The 25,418-nt window shown below is 46.5% G+C and overlaps 1 protein-coding gene across 1 annotated transcript in view; it reads left to right on the top strand.

The window, feature by feature from the left end:
• ADGRL3 (adhesion G protein-coupled receptor L3) overlaps window positions 1–25,418 on the top strand; it is a 210,836-nt gene that overhangs the window by 77,126 nt on the left and 108,292 nt on the right. Inside the window, exon 7 of the mRNA XM_026061900.1 lies at window positions 17,375–17,455. Within this exon, the coding sequence (XP_025917685.1) occupies window positions 17,375–17,455 (81 nt within the window). The remainder of the gene's footprint in view (window positions 1–17,374; window positions 17,456–25,418) is intronic.

The following is a 25,418-nucleotide window of genomic DNA, read 5'->3' on the forward strand; positions in this document are numbered from 1 at the left end:
TAAAGGGGGGGAAAATGTAATTAAATTTTAATTATTTTTCCCTTTTGCCCAAATATCTTCACATGRTGCAAATTGAAAAAAATTATTGAACCATGACAAGCACTTCTGCCAATTAATCCCTGAGAAGTGAAGCTGGAAAACATATACCACGCGCGTGGGCATGTGGAAAGAAGAAAGCTGAAGGCGGCAAAGACAAGCATGAGTTAAACAGCCTGACCAGAACCACGAGCAGGAATTTTAAGCAATRGTGACGTCGGTCCACAAGCTAGACTGAGCTCTTTGCAGCTTCCTTTCTGATACRCTGAAGAAGCTTTTTCCCTTCTGGCTTAATAGCTAAAGATTAATTGAAGTTCAAGCATTCAGTATTTCTAGTAGCCTTTATGTTGAAATTTAAGATGGGTAATTTAACTTTGAATTGATTTTTTTTTTCTTCTTCAATTTGAGCTTTTAATGTGTGCATATTTTTATCTCAGCTGTGCTTGGGTTCCCTGAATTACAGGCAAGATTATCAAGAGATATTCATTAGACAAATGTGTTTATTAACAATATAAAGGTTGTTGTGCTGAATGCCTGAAATGTGGAACCAGTTATTTAAAAAAAAAATAAAAAAATCTTAGAGGCCATTTCAAAAGGAAAAGAATCATTTTGTCCTTCTGGATCTTTGTCTATTGGGTTTTGTTGCCTATTGAAACCTACTGAGATTTTTATGGATAGTGCTTTAAGGTTAGCAGATGAACAGCCCCACTAGAAGCCTGTGGCTCTGTCTCAGGAGAGCATCTCTTCTCCGGAAAGGCCCGATTTCACTTCCATAGGAGACTCCAGGAATGTTTTTGGGGGTTTGGCTCAGTCATTCTCTACTGCTGCTCAGGCTTCCTCCGTTAAAACAACCAAATCCTGTAATGGAATTAAATAAAAATTGTGTTGTAGAAGCCTGATGAGCCCAGAAGAGGCTGTAGCGACCATCTGTTCTAGTTACCTTTAGGTCTCAGATCACAGGGCCTCCTCGAATTCATTCCYGTTTGAGCTGAGCGTGGTCCACGTGCTTTCCACACCGCATCTGATACCCGTCTGAGAAATGACTTGTGCTCAGGAATCCCTGTGGTCCTGGGCAAATTGGTCCGATGGGTTAATCGCCCTCCCTCGTAATAATTTGCATCGCGTTTTAGGTACCGGTTTGGCCAGCATATGTGTGTAGATTCATATTTGTGCATCGATTAGCTATAGTTGGAAAAAAAACAGCATTTGCAAGCTGGATTGGTTGCCAAGGTGATTTAACTAAGTATGCATTTATTCTCGTGGAAGACAGGCTTGTACGTGGGAGCTATACAGACAGGGTTTTTTTCTCCTTGGATGAAGCTGTCCTGAGCAACGCATCCGTTCTGAGAGATCCAAGCGTTTGGTCGGCTTTCCTGACTTTTCCCGCTACTTCTGCCCTTTATTCAGGYGTCAAGGTGTTATGCAGACAAAATCGATTTGTTTGATTCCCCACATCGCTCCAAACGCTATATGCAGAACGGCTGCGTTTTTATTATTTTACCTAGTTTCCATCCCGCGAGATCCTCTGCGCGAGACCAGYGTGAAACAGGGGGTTGGCAGAGTCGTGAAGGTTGGCTCTGTTGGATAGCATCAGATGGCCAATACTGAGTATAAGGGTCTGGAAAAAAAGCCTAATCCGGATATAAGTGGTGTGGCGAGCACTGGGACAGCAGCTGTGTGGGATTCCCCGCAGCGGAAGGGGCAGGTTCCCGGCCGACAGTTTTTCTACCTCGTGCCACGATGAAAAGAGTTGGTCTTAACACTGCCACCGCGATATTATCTAGATTTGTTAAACGGTGCTTCCCAAGCTGACCGCTGCTGATCGCAAGTACGGTGCCTGCATTTATATCATAAACYTGATGGAAATTCAAGAATTTCCTGGTCAGGAGAGGAGTTATCCAGGCGGCAAATGGGGATGATTGGGACACCACTGCTTCCAGCCTCATCGTCTTTTAAGRTTGAAGGGCTTTTTTATGCGGCTCTGGGGCTTAGATGTAGAAAACCGTACATTTGCACTTAGAGCACATCAAAGAACTTGTCAATAGAACTTTTTTTTTTAATGTTGGGAAAAGTTTCATTGGTATCAAATCAAAATATTTTGCAAGARCTTGTCCTTTTTTGGCAGGGAAGTATCAAAACAAGCCATTTGGATGTTCCTGTTATCATCGGTAATGTCAAAATGTTGTTATGTTATTATTTTAATGCTATGTTTAACACGTAGCACTTTAACGTTACCCAAGGAAAAAATTCCAGTTTTGTGAAGCCGTGAGGTTTGGTCACCTCTGAGTCAGCGCAGTTGGAAGTCACAATCCATCAGGAATCTCAGCGTTTTGTTCCGGGTCATAGTGAAACTAGATCCACGCGCATCAGAGTTTTGGTGGCCTATTTGTCTACATAAAAATAAACGCCTTAACGGCGCACAGGGAACAAACCTTTGTGTTTCCCCCAGCTGCGTTTGAAATCCAAAGTGAACTGGGATCGTGCAGTCTTTAGCATGTGGATTGCTAGATGCCTGGGAGGAGGTTGAGCCTCAGGCTTGCATGGAGAGKTTGGCATTTGGCAGAGGACGCATCCTTGTGCCAGATTTTGTGATGGTTGGGTGCATCGGGCTTACAATAAACCAGCCAGGGGAGCTGATGCGCGTAATCAGAGAAGCTGTGGTAGAAGATGTCACATGCCAGGAGCCAGAGGCATGAGAAAGAGGTGGCCAGCGGAGCTAAATATGAATCGTAATTCAAAAACTAAGCCGAGCGTGGCCTGGCGGGCGCGTGGGTTGYGCGSCTGCAGTGGACACCCGCAACGATGSGGGAAGGCTGCCCGTGGGGCTGGCACCATCGCAGGCTGAGCTGGGTCAGCGCTTGTGCTACTCGGTGCAAGGTGAGACTCTACCCATTGGGTAGAAGAAAAGTGTCCCCTGAAATGCAGTTCCCTGTGTCAGAAGGGACTGCAGAAATGTTATTTGATGCTGCTGCCACAAGCTCARAGACAGCATGAGCTCCACATGGAGGCCGAGGGTGATATTTAGCCCCCAGCTAAATAGCGGGAGTGAGAAGGTAGCCTCAAATCACCTTCCTCCACCCCAGGGATCTTCTGCAGTATCAAGAGCTCTCAGAACCAGCGTAATAAAAGCAACTAATAAAATAAAGAGAAACAGGGCCAAGAGCCAAAGGAGCTGGCACGGTGGCACTTTAGAGCCCTGCCAGCTCAGTCCAATTAGTCCTGCTAGCTGTTTGGAGTACAGAGGTCCGTGGATGGAGAAACTCCAGAAAAGCAGAAGAGCAATCCCCCCGATGTCAGTACCCTTGGGCACAGCTGCCCTGAACACACAGCAGGTCTGGGATCCATTCCAGCATTTGTGCCAGTCTTCAGAGCCGTCTTCTGGACCTTCCTCCACAAGGAAGCGAGAGCTGGGCATAGCCACTGTTGTCCATCGCTTGTGGTCTTTAGATTAAACCTGGCTTTATTTTGTGGTCACCCAAAAGGAGGTGAGGAYCTCGGACTCACTACCGAGTGAAATGCCGCAATGTGTGTCTAGCACGGGGCTGGCACAACAGCAGTAGCATGRCGGTGGCTTCTGGCTGTCAAGCTGCAGCGAGCAGTGGGGCTGGGAGCACCGGTGGGTTGTCCTCTCTCCAAGGTTTCCAGCAAGGGTTTCCAACAGGATGAGGATGAGGGCTGAGCCAGTATGAGAAAATCAAGCATTCCCTTTTTGCATACCCCAGATCTGTTTCCAGAAACACTGAATCATTTTAGCTGAAACTCTCGCACATGAAAACCAGCTCCGAGGTGTCACCCTGCATGGAAAAGGGCCATCCAAAAATGTAAAGCTTTTGCATTTACAAGCAGCTAAAATCAAAGTCTTWTAACAAGAAGCATTGAACCTGTCCTGTGCTATACTACCAGCCCTGCCACTGTTATGGAGATTTTTATTACAAAATCAAGAGCTTGCCAAAGGCAGTTGGGTTAACATGCTGTCTGACAGCGGTCTGAGTGAACGTCCTGCTAGTCCCTTGCACTTGTACAGTGTGCTGACATCGAGTAGACTTCCTATCCTGTAGCTAGTGTCACTGACGTGAAATAAAGGCTGCACGATCCTTTCCTTGGAGCACAGGCTGGCTTTTCTTCTTGGCATCACGGGGCCTTCCTTCTTCAGCTGCAGTGCCTCCTGAATGCTTGCTTGCTTATTGTAATTCTAGCTAAATCATAGTTTGCATCCTCAGACGGTCATGCTATTTTCTTTCATTGCACCCTGTAATAAGCCTATCACCCGCTCCTTTCTGTCCGTGCTAGTGCTGTATTGATAGTATCTTAAATTGAACTCTGGACCTTTGGTCTGAAATTGGGACACATGGATCAGATCAAAAAGCGTTTGTTGACATCMAAGTGTGTCTAAACAATTGCTGCCCGGCGGCAGCTTGTCCTTTGGTTATACATACTGATCAGCACTGATGTTTCCAATGCACACGTTTGTCTACAATGATGTTTGTAGCTAAACTTTGAGCGGTAGGACTGCTGACCTTAGATGGCCTTGATTTCTTCACGTTGGACACCTCCTACTCAATAGGAGGTCATCATAGATGAGATTGATGGAATTTTAGTAGGTAGTCATTAGCTTGCGGGGATTGTAATAGAAATGCTAATCCTCCTTTGTCCTGTGCCCACTGCAAATGCAAGATGCATCAGTTCACTTAACTGAATTGCTTTAGTTCAGAACAGCATCAGAGTGGGCCAAACTTTGCAAACAGGACTGAAGATCCTTGCCGCCTTCTGATGCGGAGGTCAGAGGGTGACTGCAGCTATCTGCTCCTCTCCCCATCTCTCCCTTTTTGCCCAACTACCCATAATAAAGAAGCCTACCAGCAACTGTGATACTCGGTCAACAGCACCACAKGCGAGGATCGTTACTGGCAGCCTCTCCCTGTGCCGCAAGACCCTGTACTGTGTTAGAAATCACTGTAAAGCGTCAATTTTTGCTTCCCCGCATGATGGCTTCTTCCCAGCTGAATGCGGTTCATTACCATTTGTATAGCTGTTCTTGTCCCAGGCTGGAGGGAGGAGGCCGGATCCTGAGCTGGCGCAGAGAGGTGCAGCTCTGCTGAAGGCAGGGACGTTGCCCACCTTCGCTCCCCCTGAAGACCTGGCCGTTTGTCTTCAAACCAGCTTATCGTCTCTGCAGCCCCAGGGCACGTTGCTGCTTGCGTGCCTAATTGCCAGGTTAATCAAGGCTTGATGTGCTGTTTCAGATGTGATTTCTCCTGCTGAACGACTCAAGCTGTCATGGCATTTCCGGGTACGTGACTGGGATACGCCATTAATAGCTGAAACGTTTGGCTTTAGCTTGCAACGCCACGAACCCGAGCAGACTTTAGCTACCCAGACGTTGCGGTGGTTTCCAGGTGTTACGATTCCCAACTTACCGTCTCCTCGTGGGAGGTTGTCCACGGCGGAGCTGGTACACCACAGCACGTGATCACTCATCCATTTCAGTGCAAAGTCCGGCAGCCTGACTTTGTTAGGAGGATTGGGCCTCTGGCGCTGTGCCCCGTACTCTTTGTTTTCTCCAAAAATGTGCATGTCCTTGCAGAGTTTGACTCTGCCTTTTGGTCTCTCAAGTTAAACCTTAGGGCTGTCAACTCTAGTGACTGTGTTGTCAGTCCCAGTGATGGTCTTTCTAGAGCCTCAGCCCCGGTGATCCTGGGATTTTTCAATTCTGGTTTAAAGTTAGGAAAGTTTTCTAGCATTTCTAGGTGGAAAGAGGAGCTTTGTAGCACAATCTCTGCAGACTCGAGAAACGGCAGGGCAAAACCCACGTCTGTAGCATTTATTACTTCTTGTGGGTTTTGTTTATTTGCTTTTGGCTTAAAAATCATCGGATGTAATCTCAGAATTTGGGGGTCTCTCTCCTGACTTTTACTCGCGCCTGACAGTGATATGTGTTCCCAGCGCCAGCTTTTGAAGCAATTTCATTTTGAGCGCCTGACAAGCGCAGACTTTTTCGGATGTTTTCTCTGGTTGTCATGTGAGCTCGAAGCTTGTTCCAGTCATTTGTAACCTTTGCAATCAGCCCCACCAAGGTAACGGGGGAAAACCTGCTTCCTTGCTCATCCAGCCCATAAAGCAGCAAGTGTGGGTATCTGTCGGCTATCAAAAGCACAGATAGTTTATTCACTTTTTTCTCTCTGCTTGCAATTACTCCCCTTTTTTGGCCTCTCCCCTTAATGAAGTCTCCTAGTAGTTTAAACCTCTACTTTATCCAGAGCAGAAAGCCGCATTTGTTTTAAGTAACATGCAGTGATTTGAAGTTTGCCCCCTTGTCTATATGAAGCTATCTGGAGGTTTTTGGCTGGATTCTTGCAAATGAAAAGCTTTTGGGGGACTTGCACGCTGAAAATAGGGATGTGGGACCAGATGCCAGGGTCCCCAATCTGCTGTGAAGGCAAGCATGTCTTCTCCTGTTCATAGACTTGTCAGGGTTTATCTTCGGCGTGTTTAGGGATTTTTTTCCCCCCACTATTTACAGTCCTTTCTTGCCTCCGTTTGATTTGCCTGCAAATAACAGCAGCATGATTCCCCAAATCCAGTAAGTGGAGAAGTAAAGCCCGTATCTAATTGAGTCATCCCTGGAGAGAAGGACAATGAAAGCTGAGCTCCCGCACAAAGAAGCCGCCTGTGAAAAGCAGCTTAAACACCCTTTGAAATGATAGACTGCTTGCGGGAGTAGCACAGCCGCCTTCCTGAGCAGCATTTCCCTCCATCTCCAGCTGCTGTAGGGAGGAGCTGGGCTTCTGGCTAAGGCTTGCCCCGTTTCGGGCAGGTTTGCTAAGGACTGGTGGCTGTTTTGGAAAGCTCGTTTCACGCGGGTGGCATGGTCTTCCGAAGGGTGCCACTTAGGGACATGGTGCCGTCCCAGCTGCTTCTACACAAGTAGCTTTTTTGATTGTTTTTTTATTATTATGGCCAGTATCATTGAGACAGGGTGGCCAGACCCATGGAGACAACCCAGAAATCATACCTCCCTGTGGGTGCCACCAAAGCCCTCTAACTCTGAATGCTGTTAGCTGTGGACCAGGAATGATGGACCCCAGTTGCTCCGTCCTTTCCCCGATCCCGGGAAGACAAGCTTGTGTCCGTTCTCAGTTCCTCGGGAGCCAGGTGATCATTAGCATTGCTCAGTGCCATGGTTTTAAATCCTGCACCGGTCCTGGTGCCGGAATTTGTTCGTCCTCATTCGGGTCACGGGAGGGTGAAGGAGCTGGTTCTTCCCTTTTCATGCTGCTGACAGGTGCCGCGTTGCCCTGGGAATTGAAGCTTGAACGTGGCAGTTCTTTGAGCAAAAGATGATTTAAGAGACCCAAGTGCGAGGTTAAAGGTTAGCCTATTAGAGGCCATTTAGCTCGAGATGGTGGTCGGGGCTGGCATATGGATATGTAAATCTATACATTCATTAAAGCAACCTGTTTTTGAGTGGCACCCCCAAAGGAAAAAATTAGAGAGAGATTTCTCTTGCATAAAGTTACTAGTCGATTCTGTTTCAGAGATGATGTAGTGCATAACTAGGGTCAATTTGAATATTGTCTTTTTCCAAAGGAAAATATCCAGAAATAAAGTGCTCTCTGCATTCATTTTGTAGCAGCATCTTTCACGGAAAGGACCCGGAGCCTGAGGGAGAAGGAGCTGAAGGCATTTTCAACAGGGTTGAAATTCCCCACGTTTGGGCCCACTCTTTATTATGGCATTATTTTCAGTCGTGCTGCGTTTCTGGCGATCCTTTTTTTTTGTGTCAGAAACGGTGTGGTGTCACCTGCCTCCAGCCCCTAGATGCATGCGGCTAGATGGAGCGGATCGGGAAACTCAGCACTGTCCCAGGACCCTTGGTCCGATCCTGGCAACACAGAGCGGGGCCTTTGCAGACCCAGCTGCTGCCCAGGCAGGGTGGAGATGTCCAGCGTGATTCCTGGGGCGCAAAGGCAGCTAGGGCTCCAATTAATATGTATTATTCAAGGAGCATGAGGTTCCAAATTCAGAATATCTGGTGCTACAAAATGACATTTGCGCTCCTATGAAACATCCTGGCGGTATTGTTTAATATATGCACCTACACTCTGCTCGCAGGTACGGTGGATTCAGTGCGACTGAGCAGTTGCTGCCCGTTGCAAACTTGTCCCAGGCCACGTGAAAGTAAGTAAATGCAGGACAGCAGCACAAAAGGAGCAGATGGTAAAACCTCCCGTGTTGTTCCTGGCTTCGTGAGCCTGTACCCAGGGACACGACGTGATTTACAAAGTCCACGGCTGACTTCACCAAACCTGTAACTGTTAAGCTGTGGGCTTTGGAGTCCTTCGAATCTTTCCATCGGCAATTCTGCTGCACAAATCTCTAAAAAAGTAATTAAAAAAAAAAAGTTGGTCATACTGAGTGTGGCCTCCTCCAGCGGAGTTTGCAGCAGGTGAGTAAGGAGAAAGAGAAACAAAAATCCCCAAGTTTTGGCACTCAGCTGGAAAAGCCCTGGAGAAAGACCCAAAGAGCAAGACAGTACTGGAATTATAAAGCTGTGTTAAGCGTGAAGGTGAAAAGAGTGCAAAAACAGTGCAGCCCTAAGGTGTCTTTGCAGGGCACTTTGGGGCCTCTCGGTACTGCTTCACCTTGCAGGACTGGGGATTTCTGGAGTTCCCTGCTGAGGGGGGTATAAAAAGATGCTCTTTTACCGATTGCGACAGGAGTATGCTTCATCTTTGCTATGAAGTGTTAAGAGCGCTCCCAGGATCTGAGCATCAAAAAAAATTGTATTCAAAGTTGCCGGTGATGCAGAACAAGTTATATTCACAGTATTGACTCTCCTCTCTCTGGTAGTCAGGAAGCCCCTGCAGAGCTGCTATCCGTGAGCTGGAGGAACGGCCGTTTTTGGGTCCTCTTTCCAGGTGTGGAACATCGATCGAGGAATTGCAAGCAATTTTTGAGACCGCGCGGCTTTGTCTGCACGCCTCGGTTCATGATGAACAGGATCTAAAGGGGAGTCATTTCCCCTCTGCTCCCCCTCTCCAAAACGGAGCTGGAACGCTGGATGTTCGAGCAGGCTTCTGACTGAGGGAGAAAACATGAAAACAATGTGGACGTCTGTTGGAGTTTGATCAATTTGCCCAAACAAACAGCTCYGTTTTTCGGCTGACAGCATTTTAGCACTCAGAAGGGAGTTGTCAAAATCTCTCCACAGGCAGTCATGTCCTTCATGCTAAGACATACTTTATATTACCTCAAAAAGAAAAAAGAAAGACGACGACAAAGTGGCTTAGATCACCATTCTTTCTGTTCATGGAGAAAATATCCGCCCCCGTTTCATTTCTCCACCAAACAATGTAGCATTAATACCTTCTCCTGCTTGATCGCTTCCTTGAGGATTAAGGATATCTGCTTTTGCGGGAATTCGGTGAACCTTAGCTCACGTTGGGCAGCGTGCTGGAAATGGAGCCAGGCTAGCTGTTTCGTCTGTCTTGGGATTTCCACAGCAGGTCCAAAGCAGTGATTAAAGCAAGTTAGGGTGCTCTGACCCACTTGGAAAATAAATTACTCATTTCCTTGCCTTTCCTTAATGAGAGCGGCTGATAAAAACCTCTGTAATTAAAAAGCCTGCTTTAACTCTTTAATATCTGGCGGTCCCATTTGTGGTACGATCGCAGCGAGGGCATGGTCACAGCAAGCACATCCGAGTCCCTGCTCGCCACTGCTTGGGGATGGAGACCATGCTACGCACGCTGAGATGTACAGGCTGAAAAATAAAAGCAGAATTGGAGCGGACATCTGCTCTAGGCTGTCACGAATGGAGGAAAGTGAGAATGACAAATTCTTGGACCAAATCTCACAATATTTGAAGCCACGGGACACTTCAATTACTGTCTCCGTGCTGGTGACTCGCGGATCTACCTGTCTGCTTCAGACTTGTCTCCTACCGTGAAGTGCCACGTCTCAGCCTATTTCCCTGACAACTCCTCCTGGATCCTTTGCCAATGCAATTTAAGCTCTACATGGCAAGAGCTCCTGTCTGCTTGCTTTTTCCCCCATATTCCTCCCCTTTTGGCACGAACAGCAGCACCCCAAGTAACAGAAAGAGAAGTCCATGTGCTGAGCTCTGTATGCCRCGGAGCGAGTGTGCCGTGAAGCATTTGGCTTTTCATTAAAACCTTTGACCCGCGGTGGTGAGATGTAGCTCTCTAAATTATACTGGCAGGTGGACTAGGAACTGTCTGAAAGACTACAAAGAGAGGATACAAGTGGTGGGAGTCTCTCCAGGGCCCGGGAGAGTCTTGCGTGGCCATGAAGGGGACGTCTGCATACAATGGCACTGCTGTCCCCAGGAGCAGTTTTATATTACGCTTAAATTGATAATTGTCCCCGTCCCACCCCACAGCCTTTGGCTATTTAATTCTTGCCCTTCCCTTTCTAGCATTCCTGGAGCAGCAAGTTGATTGGTTCTGCTCAATGAGCCAGTGGGAAACTAATAATTATTGGGCTTGGTGGGTCGTTTTCCATCAGATCAGGTCTAACTCACTCCGTAGCTGCATTAATTGCTAGATCTGATATGAGGGAGGGGATGGAAATGCATGGCCGTGTCCTGGAGGAGGGGAGGCCGCTGTTAAATGGGATTAGCTATAACATGAAACCGCACTCCGGTTTAATAGCGTCCGACTAATAGAGAAGAGGGAGGAAGCGTACACTAACCAAATTCCTTGAGTGTCGTGTAGTGGAGACGAAGCATGAACGCTAGCGAGAGCAGAGAGGCAAAAGGCAGGGCCCTGACAAAGTGTGAGTAGGAGAAAAAGAGCGAGTAATGGCAGAAAAAATAAGGCAGAAATGTTTGATTCTCTAATGCTTCCAGGACCGAATAATCCAAGCCAAGGGCTTTCAGATGGAGACCCGACCACAGAACTGCTGCGGCAGGATAACATCTCGGGCCAAGGAGGCAGCAGGTCACCCCCAGGACGCTTTGTCCCCATCATGGGTMCTGGCGTGATGTCTGGGAAGTCAGGGTTATCCCGTACAGGAGCGGATGCCTTTTGATGGCCACAGCAGTACGTGCAGGATCCTGCTGGGTGAAGAGAGATTGTGAAGATATGTGCTGCATATGTGCTGGATGTGCTGCACGTACCGTGCAATGCCCACCAAAGTATTATGAGAAAGCRTGTAGGAATAACGGAAAGAAGTATTTCTGATTTGTGGTGGGGTATCAGGATAAAATGGGCTTTTGTGAAGAATGGGAAAACAAAGATGAAATCTTCTGACAGTGAAATCTGTTGATCAGTGTCTCAGAAGAAGCGGTGGGAAGCCTAGGAGATACCTTTCAAAACAGCGTAAGGAACAATTTTGCATCTGCAGGAGATAGACTGGATGACTTTGGCTAGGTTTCCCCCCAAAAGCTCTTGCAAACTTCTCTGTACCAGGTCTTTTCCACCCCACCTGTAGCAGACTTCCCTGGACTTGGTCCACAACCCATTGAGGCAGTTGAAAATTTCCGTTTGACTTTTGGGTGAAAGCCATCATGTGGGAAAAGCATGGAGTAAGGCCTGCAGGAGCTGGCATGGTGCTCTTCATATTACATTTAATCTTTGAGACGTGGCCAAAGAAACTTCCCAGGGCTTAGTTGTCCTCACCGTTGCTAAACCCACTCTGGGCAGTTCTGGGTTGCAGATATGCACCATCTTCTCCAGGACTCTGAGCAGTTCATTGCTTCACATCCCTTCATCTCATCTACACCCAAATCTCTCCCCTCCTTCCCCCCGGTTTCCAGCGCAGGTGATTGGGAAGTTATGCTTCATAGCACAGCGAGCCCATCTGGGAGGGGAAGAAGAATATGRTGTGTCATGTTTCTTTTAGCATGCTGGGCAAGCTTTGGGAGCAGAGCTTAGAAAACTTGCAGCCCGGCAGGGCAGCTCCCTGCCTCGGGGGAAGGCCAGGCCTGGAGAAGACCTTGTTGCATGTGCTGCAATGTGGGTGGGGGACAGAGAGAGCATTTAATGTTGCATTTTTATAACGGCATGTGTGAAATGCTGCAGGATTTCTCAGATTTGGGTTTGTTTTTTGGTTTGGGGTTTTTTTCCTGCTACGCTGGGCTCTCACTACTACCGGGTGAGTCCTGGGACATGAGCTGGAGGCTGCAGAGCAGCTCTGGAGCAAGACCCTGCTAAAGCAAATGTTTTAAGTCCTTAGCAGAGACGCGAGGCTTGTCCAAACACACGAGACAAATTAAAATGTTTACACAGGAAAGGGAAAGATCTCTATATGAATGTAAGAAACTCGGCTTCACCTCTGACTTCAGATAGGGCTTGAGTTGCCGAGTCCCAAAAGCTTCTCTGATGGTATGCAGCTGCCGCAAGGGAGAAGTCTCCAGTTTGCTGAGCTGCTGTAATATTCGGGCGGTTTTAACCCATTCCTTTGTCGCTATTCTGGCCCTCGGGTCCAAGCAGTAAGGCAATGCCGTGCGGATGGGTGCTGGCGGGGTCTCTGCAAGTCCATAGGTGCGTGGGCATGGATCTGGTGGATCTGCCCTCGCTGTGAAGGCTGCTGCTTGTTAGGACAGACTGCAAGCGGGAATAGTACATCCGCAGGGAAGATCAGCTCGTTTTATCATGCTTTTCTGCTTGCACAGCCACGCTGCCAGGCGCCGTTTGTGGATTTGCATTTACTTTAAATATTGAGATCCATGTATGACAGCGACTTAACTAAACATCTCCCCAGCTCCCCTCTCTTCCTTCTGCTTCTCCTGAGCTTTCTCCCTCTGCTGCAAGGTTTTCTTCAGTTATTGATTATTATTGGATTTTTAAACCAAGTTTCTAGTAAAAAAAAGCAAAAAACAGTCTCGAAGCTCCTACGCTTAGATAGGAAATTACACCTGTAAGATAAGTTGCGTGAGGACCCAGCACTGGGGTTTGAGGGAGCTGCTGCCGTGCACGTTTCAGGACAGCTTTAAAAGCAACGCGTAGCTCAGCAGCAAGGGAGATGCGCCCTAAAAGTACGTGGATAAATGAAGCGGTGGGCAGAAACGGTGCCAGCTCTGACATGGCGGGGATCGGGAACGGCTTCCTAAAAGCTTCGCTTACAAGGAAAGCTTTTAATGCCAAATGGAAGAGGGCGGGCAGCGAGGAAACGAAGGCTGTTTTGTAAAAATAGTCATTGATGAAAGGCAGGGAGAAAGGCTGCTGGGAAGAATTTGAATATATGCAGAGCAAGAGATCTCAATGAAATCTGTTTAATGGCATGTCGGAAGAGTTTGTTCATAAACCTCCCAGCTTTTTAATTTCTCTTTCCGTACTTTTTTTACGTTTGCGTGCATATCATGGAGTTCAAAAAGGCCCATGAGTAGAGAATAAAGGAGAGAAAAGTACTGATTTTGGAAACTGCTGCCCAGCAAGGTGGAGTGTAGTCCCCAGTTAGATAATAAATCAGACAACAGAAATCCTGTTAGCAGTTAGAGGAGTCCAGAAGCGTCGTCTAAAAGTAATGCTGTTTTTTAAAGATCGGATCATCCCAGACGGATTAGATTGCTTTTAAAAATGGAGTTGTTCCACTGGAGGGGAAAAGGGGATATAAAATATCCCGCTCGTTACTTTGAGGTTCGCGTTTGATTGATTGCTGCTTCGGTTTTTACCTGGGCGCCGGCTGCAGAGGCACCAGGTGGCTGTGGGCAGAGCGGGATTTGGAGAAGGCAGCGCAAGCTGTCGTAATACGAGGCATGCCCAGCTTCCCATCAGCAGCTTGACCTTTGGTGTCTTGTCAGAAGCACGCTTCTTTTCTTTTTTTTCTTTTTTTCTTTTTTTAAAATAACTAAAAACCGGGCCACTTATTTAAAGAGGTGCAGTTATTTTTGTAGCCTTCTGCAAAATTCAGGGAGGACCTGACCTTGACCATTTCCTCTCTTATTGACATGGGTACCTGCGCAGGAGCCCCATATTAGGGGTTTTTTGAGYGCTCATTCAAATAGTCTTGCGCGGTAACGGATGTGCAGGGTTAAATCAGAGCCCGACGGCCAGAGAGGTGGTCACGTATGGTCAGCAAGGGAGGCCTGCACCAGCTCCTGGAGCTACAACGTGGTCAAGTCACCCAATGCCTTGGGAAAACAGCTGGAGAAACGTGAGGTTTGGAGATGTCGAATGCTTCTCCTTTTTTTGCTTGTTTGTTTGTTTTTAAAGAGACTTTCATGTTCTTCTTTTCAAGTATTTCACTGCAGTAGCCAGTGCTGGAGATGTTTCTTTAATTGGAGTCACTCGGTTTCTGGAGCTGGGACTCAAAGTAAGCACCCAAAACTGCAAAATTCACGTTAAAGTGGCATCGCTGTACAACAYGCGTCCTGTCAGTCTCTGCGACTGACTTCAGCTGCCCCCGTGCTGTCAGCCTCAAAATCTTGCATAGGCTCATTGGGTCAAATTCCACCTTTTGATGGAGTCAGTGGCACAAAACTCTTAATACTGTTGGAGTCAGAAGGGCCGTTACGGGGATCATCCAGTTTGACCTCCTGAATGCTTTCATTTCCTACATGCATTTGTGTATGAGTCTCGCTGCCAGGACTCATTGCCTTCAGCCCACCTTCAGATGTCGCCGTTGCCAGTGATATTAAATCCAGGAAAAAAACGTGATTCTGTTGATAAACCAAAAGGGTTTGCAAGGGGTCTCAGTCCTGTGCAGATAACTGGGGCTGCGGATAGCAATGGAGAGCTTATGTCCCTCATGAGATGGGAAGACTCTGATGAGGCAAATCTGATGCTGGCCAAAGCAGCTGATGGGAGGTGTCCTCAGATCATAGTTGCTCTTTATGAAGAGCGACTAACTTGGCATTTGAGCACAGAAGATGAAGCACAGTAATTGTTTGCGTTGCTTTTTTGTATATATGTGAATGTTAAAACATGAAATTTGATTTATTAGCAGTTATTGTGGAATAGTGTGTTTTGCATCAACAGCAAGTAAGTAAAAGCTTTCTGCAGCTTGCTACATTTGTCACAACAGAGCATTTGATACCACCACTTCTTCCATATTAGGTAAAAGCTTTTATAAAGCATTTATGAATGTCCATAGCCATTCCTGGCTTGTAATGAATGTCTAAACAAATGTTTTATAGTCTTCTATACTATTGATGAGCATGTATTTTCTTTACCCCAGCGTAGCCCTTTAAACCTGTAGAATCATTCTTTTTAGTATTTGGGATCACTTGGTCCCAAGAAGACCAGGTGAAAAAAATAAATAAAACCCATGAGCCAGTAGTGTGCCCTTGCGGCAACGGTGGACAACGGCCTCTTGGGCTGTGTTAGGAAGAGCATTGCCAGCAGGTCGAGGAAGGTGGTCCTTTGCCTCTACTCAGCCCTGGTGAGGCCATATCTGGAGTGCTGGGTTCGGTTCTGGGCTCCCCAGTACTAGAGAGACATGGACCTGCTGGAGTGAGTCCAGTGAGGGGTCATGAAGATGATGAAGGGACTGGAGCATCTGACATACAAGGAGAAGCTGAGAGAGCTGGGACTGTTTAGCCTGGAGCAGAGAAGGCTCAGGGGAGACCTTATCAATGTGCATAAATATCTGCTTGGGGTGGGGGGTATAAGAAGACAGAGCCAGACTCTTCTCAGTGGTAACCAGCAACAGGACAAGAGGCAATGGACACACACTGAAGTTCACGAAATTCCATGGAAACATAAGAAAACACTTTTTTTTACTGTAAGGATGATCAGACACTGGAACAGGCTGCCCAGGGAGGTTGTTCAGTCTCCATCCTTGGAGATTTCCAAAACCTAACTGGACACAGCGCTGTGCAACCTGCTCTAGGTGAGCCTGTTTGAGCAGGGGAGTTGGACTAGGCGATCTCCAGAGGTCCCTTCCAACTTCAGCCCTTCTGCGAGTCCGTGATCTCTGTGACGCTGCAAAAAGGAGTCCCTGTCCCTTGGTGACAGAGGCACTGATCCTGCACTTTGGCCAGCTTTGGAGCAACAGCAGTCTGTCCATGTCTACTGCAGAACTGAGCAGCCATTAAATGATGACTTTGGTTCACAAATGATATCAAATGGGTTTTTAACATGAAAACGAGAATGGGAAAGCAGAGTAACTCATTATTGGCCTGAAGCAGATTTCCCGTGTTAAAGCACTTAAAACCAATATAGAATACATGACGTGCCACTAGATTTTAAACCTGAATAATGTCCAGCTGTCATAATGGCTAATAATGCAAATTATCTGAGTCAACCTCAGTGTGTAAAGCAGTAAATACATCCTGTCCATTCAGGCAAACTTCTTTTTCTCCCTCCTTTCCCATTAATATTTCATCCCCCGAAGAGATGTTTTCGCCGTATTATGCGTACCAGCGTACTGCGCTCATGGTGTTCCTGGATGTCATTACAAAGAACCCCGAAGACTGTACCAGATCTCCGCTCTCTGCGACGCTCGCTTGGAAATTGCTTGGAGCAGCAGCGGCAAGTGTCAACAGGGAGCCGTATTAATTATTTGGAATGTGCCTCATAAGAGGAATCAACTGCTTTTATTGCAGCACAAATATTACTTGAAAGGGGAAGGTTACTTTAGCTGTTATCGTAATCTATGTGTCATTAACTCTCCTTGTTTAGAAAAAGAGATTAACAACCCCAGAAATTGTTAAAGTAAATAGATGAGTTACAACAACATGCTTTATTATAAATAAAAGTTTCTCCGTATAGTTGCCTCCAGATCACTGGAGAAGAAGTGGGTCTTTAGCGCTAAACTAAGAAACCGCGCGACAGTCTTGGGAATGGGAAAGCTTCCATTCAGGTGCAAATCTCTGCGTCTTCTGTAGGTGGAACAAACAGGTGCAGTTGTACTTTATGCTATACTTTGTTGAAGAATTGCTCTAACCCAGAAATGCTTCCTTCCCTTTTCAAGTCAGATGAACAGATTGAATGGGCTTGTCACCCAGAGTCTGGAATAGGTTGTCTTCTGGGCAACGTGGCCTCTTAAGAGAACAGTGTGCAACATGCGCACGCAGTTTTTCTGAGACGGTGGCGATCAGATGAGACTGGTGATGAGAAGAAGGCGTATGGAACAATTTGCTATGAAAGATGGTGGTGGTAAAATAAGTATCACTAAAATTCAACAGAGTATCAATGTCTGCTTGGAAAAAGTGAAAGAAATGGGAGTGTTGTCAACTTTTAATCAGATGCTTCCAGAAAAAGGAAGTTCATCTTCATTCTGAATTTCAGTGTACATGAAAAATATGCCCTAGAGCAAAATACTTGCAAACCTGTTTTTAATACAGTGCCTTAAAAACGTGGTATGTTTAACTGTAAATCCTGATAGCTCTTAATAGGAAATAGTGGATACTAAAACACTTATTTGTCCACAGGGCAGGCTCACCACGGGCAAGTTTCCTACATTGCCCCCCCAGTCCACCTCGATTCGGATCTGGAGAGACCACCGTCCAAGGGTGAGTCACTGACGCAGCCTCCGTGTACGTGCATTGCCAAACAGCCRTGGGCACGAGTGTATGTCGGTTGTTCACAAAGCCTCCGTGGAAAAGGTACCACGTGCCATCCGAGAACACTGGCTGGAGCAAATTGACTCCACTGGGAGGGCTGTATGAGAGTTGGAGTGACGGTACAGAAGTGGTCGTGTGGGGGTTCAGGCCTGGATTTAGTCCACCTTGCCCTTGGGTTTTACTAGAGTTGGTGGAGAGATGCTTACTCCAGAGGATGACTCGAATTTTAGGTGAGCTGAATTGCCCTCGGGAGATGGTCCCGGTAGCCAATATGTATGGAGTGAGTCTAGAAGACAAGCCCTGCTAAGACAGGTGCCTCAGCTGAATTGTGAAAATAAAGCGATAGATAGGGCTATGTGCCCTTGATTTCTCAGCCTGATGTGGAGGGTCATCCCCCACCGCGGTGTGTTGTGATGGACCCTGGTGTTTGCCCCTGTGGCTTGGGGAGGTGGGCTTGCTCCCCAGAGCATGGACCCGTGCTAGTGCAGACTGCTTAGACGTTTGCTGTTAATTAGGTTGTCACTATTCCAGTAGGACGTCAAAACGGTGGAGTTTTTCTTTCTAGTGACTGTTGCTTTTCTGTCCCCTCACTGTAAAGCTGTGAGCGTGTACGTGTGCACGCATGTGTCGGTGCATCCGAATGGGCGTGCTGTCATTACGTAACGTGAGGAAAGCTGTCTTCTCAGTCCCACTTCTCCATCCGCCTCTAATATTCTGAGAGACAGAAAAACCTTCGTGCCGGGGAATTGCAGCTGCGACTGCAGACATATCCCTGCTCCTCAAAATGGCCCGAGGACTTTGTAGGCTGAATGAAAGCGTACTGCTAACGCTCTCAGTGTGGAAGGCTCCCTTAATTTAGAGCGAGCTTTTCCATGTGGCTTGATCTGAAACTTGATCAAGTAAACATCTGCTGGTTTTTCTCTTTCTAAGTGCAAATGTGTGTTGTTCTTAGCTGATGCGTTAATGAAAACTAAGGAATCGCGTCTTACTGTCCGGAAGCAGTCTCGGCATGGTTATTCCTCGGTGGTCCCTCTTGCCTCTGTGCAAGGTGGAGCATGTGCTGGGTGGTGAAGCATGGGCCTAACTTTGCTGGTTCTCATTCCTCTCCCTCCAAGGCTGGTCTTGCACAAGTGGGGCTGGTTGTATACAATCTCCTGACAGTCCAAAGTGCTCTGTCCGCAACTGCCATTCTGCTCTGGGTGAATTACCCTGAGATTTGGGATTGACAGCTGCTGCTTCTAGAGCGGAAGCCAGCTCTGACAGATATCAATCCATGAGCCGGTGCCTAGGGGGCTGAGGGTGTTCAAAAGTGGGGTAATTGGTATCGTCTCCTGGGGAAAGAGCATGGTATCATCTTTTTACTTTATTTTATTGTTTTTTAACATGTAGGAGGGATGTGAATGTTTTTACTTATCGTTTCTGGCACTTTAGGACACGCTCAGGATCTGTTCCAAGCCTTATCCCTTAACTGCAAGTGCTATTTTAACTAAGGAATGCAAAACCACCCCTACCCTTAAGCTATCACTGTTGAGTCTATGTGATTCCTGTAGCTGGGACCTTAAAGAGTGCGATTTTAGGACGGCCTTCGTAAAACCACTGATGTTAGGGAACTCTTGAGCCAGCCGCTTGAACTCCCTGAGGCTGTTTCATCCTCTGTAAAATGAGGTTCCTGATTATTTGGAAGAACTTTGAGATGAAATCTGCTATAAAGAGTTAAGYGTGGTATTATCCATGTCCTCTCTGGTCCTTCCTCCTACCTTACTCTTCCGATGCATCACTGAAGAGCGATCATCGAGTACAGGTCAGTGTTGCACTTACTGTGGCAAAAAGAATAGCAGCAGCCACCTTACCGTTTCAATTATAATAAAAGGGAAGGGAGCCACGCTAGGAATACGAAAGCGTCTTGGCTTCCCATATTAAAAATGATGCAGGTTCAGTGCTGCTGCGGGTCTATGCAGCTGCAGTTCTCAGCCGGCAGATTTATTTCTAACTGCTTCTTCCTTCTCCTTTTTAAAAACGTTATCACCGGTGGCATTTACCCGCATTGTTTATGCGTGCGGTGCATTTTTACCTACCTTTCAGTGTCCTGACGCAAGTCCTGAATAGAGGATAAACTCCAGTAGTTTACTAGTACATTAGTGTCATCATACATTACAAGGTAATTACTCTGAGCCGCGGCTCTGTATAGTAACGTAGTAATGACACTGTAAATCACTTAATAAAAATAAAGCCCTGAATCAGCATTCCTTATTTAAGATGCTCCTTTTTCCTCACCCTCTTATTTGAGGGTGTTTTAAAATTAGTTCCATAGATGAAGCACGCTTAACCGTTATTTTTACACCTCCTCTTAATATAACAATCTGGACACAGTTGCATTATTTTTATGCAACTATTTACAACATCCATACGCAGGATAATTCCAGGCTGGCCGAGACCTCGGACCATTGGAAATCAGTAAAATCGGGTGCAACAGCAGTTGTGGCTTCAGCTTCTTTATGCCTGGTCCTGAACGTGGTGAGAGCCAGGACTGATGGGTGACTTTTCAGGCTCATGCATAAAGATAAGAAGAAATCTATTTACTTTGGGGAATTTGGTTCTCCGTCCTCCGTGGATAGTTATTAGGCGTTAGTATTTCAGGAGCCTCTTTCTTTCGCTCGGGCAGTCCTGTCTCACCGAGCCTTAGACGCTAATCGTTGGCCTGTGACGACAGACCCTTTCTTGTACCCCCAGGTTGTGATCTCGTAGACTTAGGGATTATAACCAGCGTTTAAAAATGGGTTGCTTGTTCCTGACAAGAGCAAGGAGTTTCAAAGATAAGGGTGATTCTTGTACGCTGACTTAGGAAGGAATTTTATGGAATTATCATATATAGCAATAAATTAAATGTAGTGTTTGGACTAAAAATCTGCCAGGTACTAAAATACAGGGAACAGAGTGAATGAATCTCACTGCGTCCACATACTAAAACTACCGATGAAGCTTTATAGGAGCAGATTTTAGTGTATATGCGGAATCATATTAAACATGAAACAGATGCAGGGCTTTTATAGTTAAGCAGCGCGCGGTGCTCTGCTAGCCTGTCGAGCTCGCAGTTTCCAAAAGTTTCCTTCAAGTCGAAGCTCAGTGGGAGCAGTTGTTTCGGAGGCTGATACGCCTGAAGTCAGTTTATTTTCAAAACGTAAATTTGTGGCGATTACTGACCCCCAGTTCTACAAATAAATAGCAAATCTAGGAGTGCTGTAGGTAGGTTCTCGCCCTTCCTGTGCAGATTTTTCTAGTAGGGATGTTGCTTAGGCCCCAGTTGAGGTCCTGGTTTTTGCCACAAACTTCAGTTGTGCGGTTCAGCGTCCTTACACGCAGAATCTCTTCCTATGGGGAATCTTTTCCTGTGGGGCAGCGTGTCAGGGAGGCAACCGGAAGACTGGCCGCTCTTTCCCCCTTTCTGCTCACACACCATGGAGTGTCCTCTTGTGCTTTCTTCCTTCAAAACCTGGATCCGTCCTATCATTTTTCTTCTGCTTTGCCTTGGTCCAGTCTGAGGAATAACCTTTCCTGAACGTCCGAACCACTTCTGAATCTTCTTACCAAAAATAGTGCAGGTTTTGGCTGTCTTTTGGAACAACCTTGGTTGTTCATTCCCGCCGAGGCCCCCAAGAGGGTCGCCAGCTTTGCAGATGACGCGGGAGGATCTGACAGGGGGTTACTGCTGGCGCTGGTGACATGGGCCCCGTTCCTCCTTCCCAGAGCTGCAGAAAGGCGGCTCCTCGGGAGAGCTGGGCAACGGGGACGCCACGTTAATTTGAGATGACACGTGGGCAGCCGGGCACGCCGTATTTCCAACCTTTTTTGTTTTCTCTTTGGGGCCCCCCTGGGAAAGCCATTTCCTTAGCTTGAGCAACCTTCAACCTTCACCGTGGTGGACTACACAGATGGCCATGAGGTGGGCAGCTGCTCTGAGCATGGGCCACGCTCGGTATTTATCAATCCCTCGTTAGGCACCGGAGCTGACGATAGCCAGTACGGTAACTAGAATAACCAGAGCTCCTGGAAATGGTTCAGAAAGGCGGCAGCGCTCCTGCCTGCTTTAGCAAGCGAGGTCCGCGTTACGTCCCGCCGCTCTGCGTCGTCGGGAAGAGTTAATTGCCTGCCGTTTGCTGCTTCCCTTTTTTGCGGCGGTGTCGAACTGTTGCTCCGACTTCTTGGGAGCACGTGTTTTCGTTGCAGAGGGGCACCGCAGGGCATTGCTGTTTATGTAGAAGATAACGGTGTGCTCTGGCGCGGGAAGCCGGAGCTAACGGAGTCTCTCAAGGAGGAGTGCTAAATCCCGCACGCTGGTGGGAACCGTTCAAAGGGTTTACGCTGGAAAATATTTCAGGAACTGGGAGGGGGAAAAAAAGTAGTCCGAGCGATGTTTAACACCTTTTCCATTATTCCTACTCATCTGAAAAAAAAAAAGCATTTTTAACTAGTTTTTTTTTTTTAGCAGCTAGCTGTCTTGTAAAGGAGTTGTGCTGTGGAGATCAGCATGAGCTGTTAAAGGCAGGCCCCTTGAAAGCTTACACTTTGTAGGCTGTCTTAAGCTAAAATATTATCTGATAAGCTCCAAATGGGCATAGGCCTCTGCCTGGGAGATGCTTTTGCCGGCGCGTTTGGTTTTCGAGTGTATCGAGTTGTTCCGGTGGTGGAAGTTTTCACCCAGCTGCCAGCGGCAACAGCTGGAGAGCAGAGCCATTTATGGTGGYGTAGCCTCAAGCATCACTAATCTGAAGTGAATGCCCGATTGCCAGCTCGAAAAAAAGCTGTTAAACGAGTTCAACGTGGAAGAGGAACGTGGCGCTGTGTTCAGCGTGAGACCCTTCTCTGCCTCCTTTTTTTCTCCCCTTTCTGCCAGACTAATTTTTGGCTACACTTCTCTGTCTGAAATATTTATAGGGCAAATAACTGTTTTAAATGAGCAGATGGGGGAGACATAAGACAAGCTGTTAAATTAATAAACATGTGTGGTGCTTTATCAGTAAGGGAGCCCATTTTGGCATTTCTTCTGGATGATTTGTATGGCCTATCACCATTGCACCTGGTGCAGGGACAAGAAATGGGCACTTAATAACCAAACAATGTGCAAACTCCTTCCATTATAACTTCATTATGTCAGATATAATCGTCTATAACTAGATGTCAAATGCATAATTTATGGCCAGCTCCCCTGTGGAAGAGTGGTCATATGAATGAATGGCCCCATTAATGGGAAGGAGCTTTTGCTGTAACTTTTCCCCTCCTGGAACATGGTCCGTTTTGTCATCTGGTATTAATTCTAAATCATTTCAGGGCTGCAGAGAAATGCCGGTTATATTTATATTTGTGTAATGGGAGAAGATGGCAAATAAATCATACAAGAGATCAAATTTCAGGTCCAGTGATTCCCAAGGCGTACTTCCTTTTAAAGTAGAATAGGACCAGTCTACAACAGTTGGATGGATCTTCGTTTTACCCCTTCGGAGAGGTTAAAAAGGCAGACGAGGTGAGATAACCCTTCCAGGAACTTCTTAGTGTCTGATAGAGTTTCCCATTGCTAGTGCAAAATGATTTTAAGACTAGATAAGGGACGGTACATGTACCCAACAGAATATTAATGTGCCCTGGACTTGTGACGTGGACTTCTGAGTGACGTATATGCTAAAACATTTGCGGTGGAGGAATATCATCTTACTTGCTATAGCATCTTCTCCTGGAAAATATTTCCTTTGTTCTTCTTCTTTTTTTTTTTTTAATGGTTGTTATGTGATCAACAAAAGCAGTTGACACTCGTGGTCTCCTTAGCTGGGATCAGAGATGGCTGAAAAAGACAGATTTGCTCCTCAGAATGGGTGGTCCTATTCCTTCTAAATCTCCAGAGGGAGATTTGTTCCTGTGAATTGGGTACCCAGCTCTTTAAAGGCGCTTGTGGAAATCCCAGCCTTAATAAATGCATACTAAATACTGATTAACAGATAAACATTATGGAGCCCTGTTGTTAAGATTGTAACTTGGCTCCCTYGTGGAAGGCCTCAGAATTTCAGCTTTTCAGCCAAGTAAATTTTGGCTTGGTAATTGCGATATTTGCTCAGAAGACGAGGGCTGCCATCCTCCAGCTCCAAATGGTTTGCTCTCGCCTTCAAATTAGCTATGTGCAGTTCATTCTCCCGGAAAACTGTCGGGAAGTGATATTTGAAAGAACTTGACTGCCTCCGAGAAGAGACGTTAGGGTTGGTTAAATGCAGGTATAGCGGCGTGAGGGCCGGCACGGGCACGAGCCAGGCAGTGGGGCTCGCGGCCGAGGAGCTTTCAGGGCTGGGGGGAGCCAGCTGCACTGGCCGTGGGGCAAGGAGAAGACTTTGCTGTTACCTGGCTGAGAGCGTCCTTACGGGGGAACTTCATATTTAAGCTTAATACGGCCGAACCTACCACCTTTCAGCTTTCTTTTTGCAGCTACGCTGCGCTGGGAGCCTTATAAATAGACGACTGACTCTAGATTAAGCATGTAAATTTGTACCAAGTGTATCCCTTGCTTCATTKCAGCTGTTTTGTTTCTTCTGGGGAGAATTGCTTGCACTTTCTTCATTAAAAAATGACCACAATTATGGATGCTATCGTGGCAGCCTCCCCTTTAGATCTGCAGATTTTTCTCTAAGTCCGGGTTTCATCTTTATTTCATTAGGAGCTCTGCTTTGCACAGGCGTGTCTCCGTGCGCCGCGTATGATGCCCACAAATTTAGTAATAGGCACGCACCAAAACGTTGCTCTGAGCGAGTAAACAATTACGCTTCCCTTTTTGGAATAAAACAGAATGCGTGTCCATAAATCATTTAAAAAAAAAAATCCTGCGTTTTTATTTGGGAGTAAAAGGACGAGGAGCTTTGTAAATTCGTGAAGGCCCATCACAGTGGGATCCCGTGTGCCACTGAAGTGTAACAAGCTTATTTATATTTTATTGTGCTTCCAGATCAAGCGGCATTATTTTGGGCCGTGCATTCCCCAGACGCTCTAGCTGTTGCTAAGGAAAAGGTACATTATGCTAATATTTCGTGCTAATAACTGTGCAAGCTGGGTTCTGTGCATCGAAGAAGTTGCAGGGGGGCAGGAAAAGTTAAGTTAATGCACCGTTCTGATTAGAGACTTTGCCTTGTAGCTCGCATTTAAAGACAAAAGGTAAGTTTGAATTCAAAAAGAATTCACACAGAAAATCTGTCAAAACCAAACAATTGAAGGAATTTATTTACTGAACTTTAAAATTGCTTAGCAGTAGGGATCTGGAACTGGCTCTGCTAAGAGGAAATTTGGCAGAAGCAGACCAAATGCTTTTTACCAGACATATTCAGTAACAAATTTCTCAGCATTCTCTTGAATTAATGTGTTTTGATCATGTAAACAAAACATTCATCTTTAATTCTTGTGTTTCCTGACCGTTTCCAGTGCTGCTGTCTATTATGTGATTTAGGTACCTTCTGATTCATTTAATGTTAGGTTGAAAAAGCCTACAGTGAAGCGGCGCACGGCACAATACATGGAAAAGCAATGCAGCGCTTTGGTTTCAGAGGGAATCAAAGAACAGGCCAGAGTCAGCAGCAATATAATGATGTCCACGGTGGTTATTTTTAAAAAATATGTTACGCAGACCGTGTTGATGAGTACTATTAAAAAAATAATAATTACCGACAATGAAAATAAACAAGGACCTTGGCATTCCTCCTAAAGGAATGCTCTGAACTGGGTTTCCCCTTTCGAGACTGTTTTCTCATTAATGCTGGTGCCAGGGCGTGAAATGGCCATGGCGAGAGAGGACTGAACGGGTAGGAGCGCGTTCGCAATCTCGATTAACCTGCAGCGTGTGCGGTGCATGTTGCACCCGGCCGATTCCTCCAAGAGAGCATCCTCA

This window comes from Apteryx rowi, unplaced genomic scaffold (genome assembly GCF_003343035.1).
Source record: "Apteryx rowi isolate R43461 unplaced genomic scaffold, aptRow1 scaffold_187, whole genome shotgun sequence".
NCBI classification, from domain to species: Eukaryota; Metazoa; Chordata; class Aves; order Apterygiformes; family Apterygidae; genus Apteryx; species Apteryx rowi.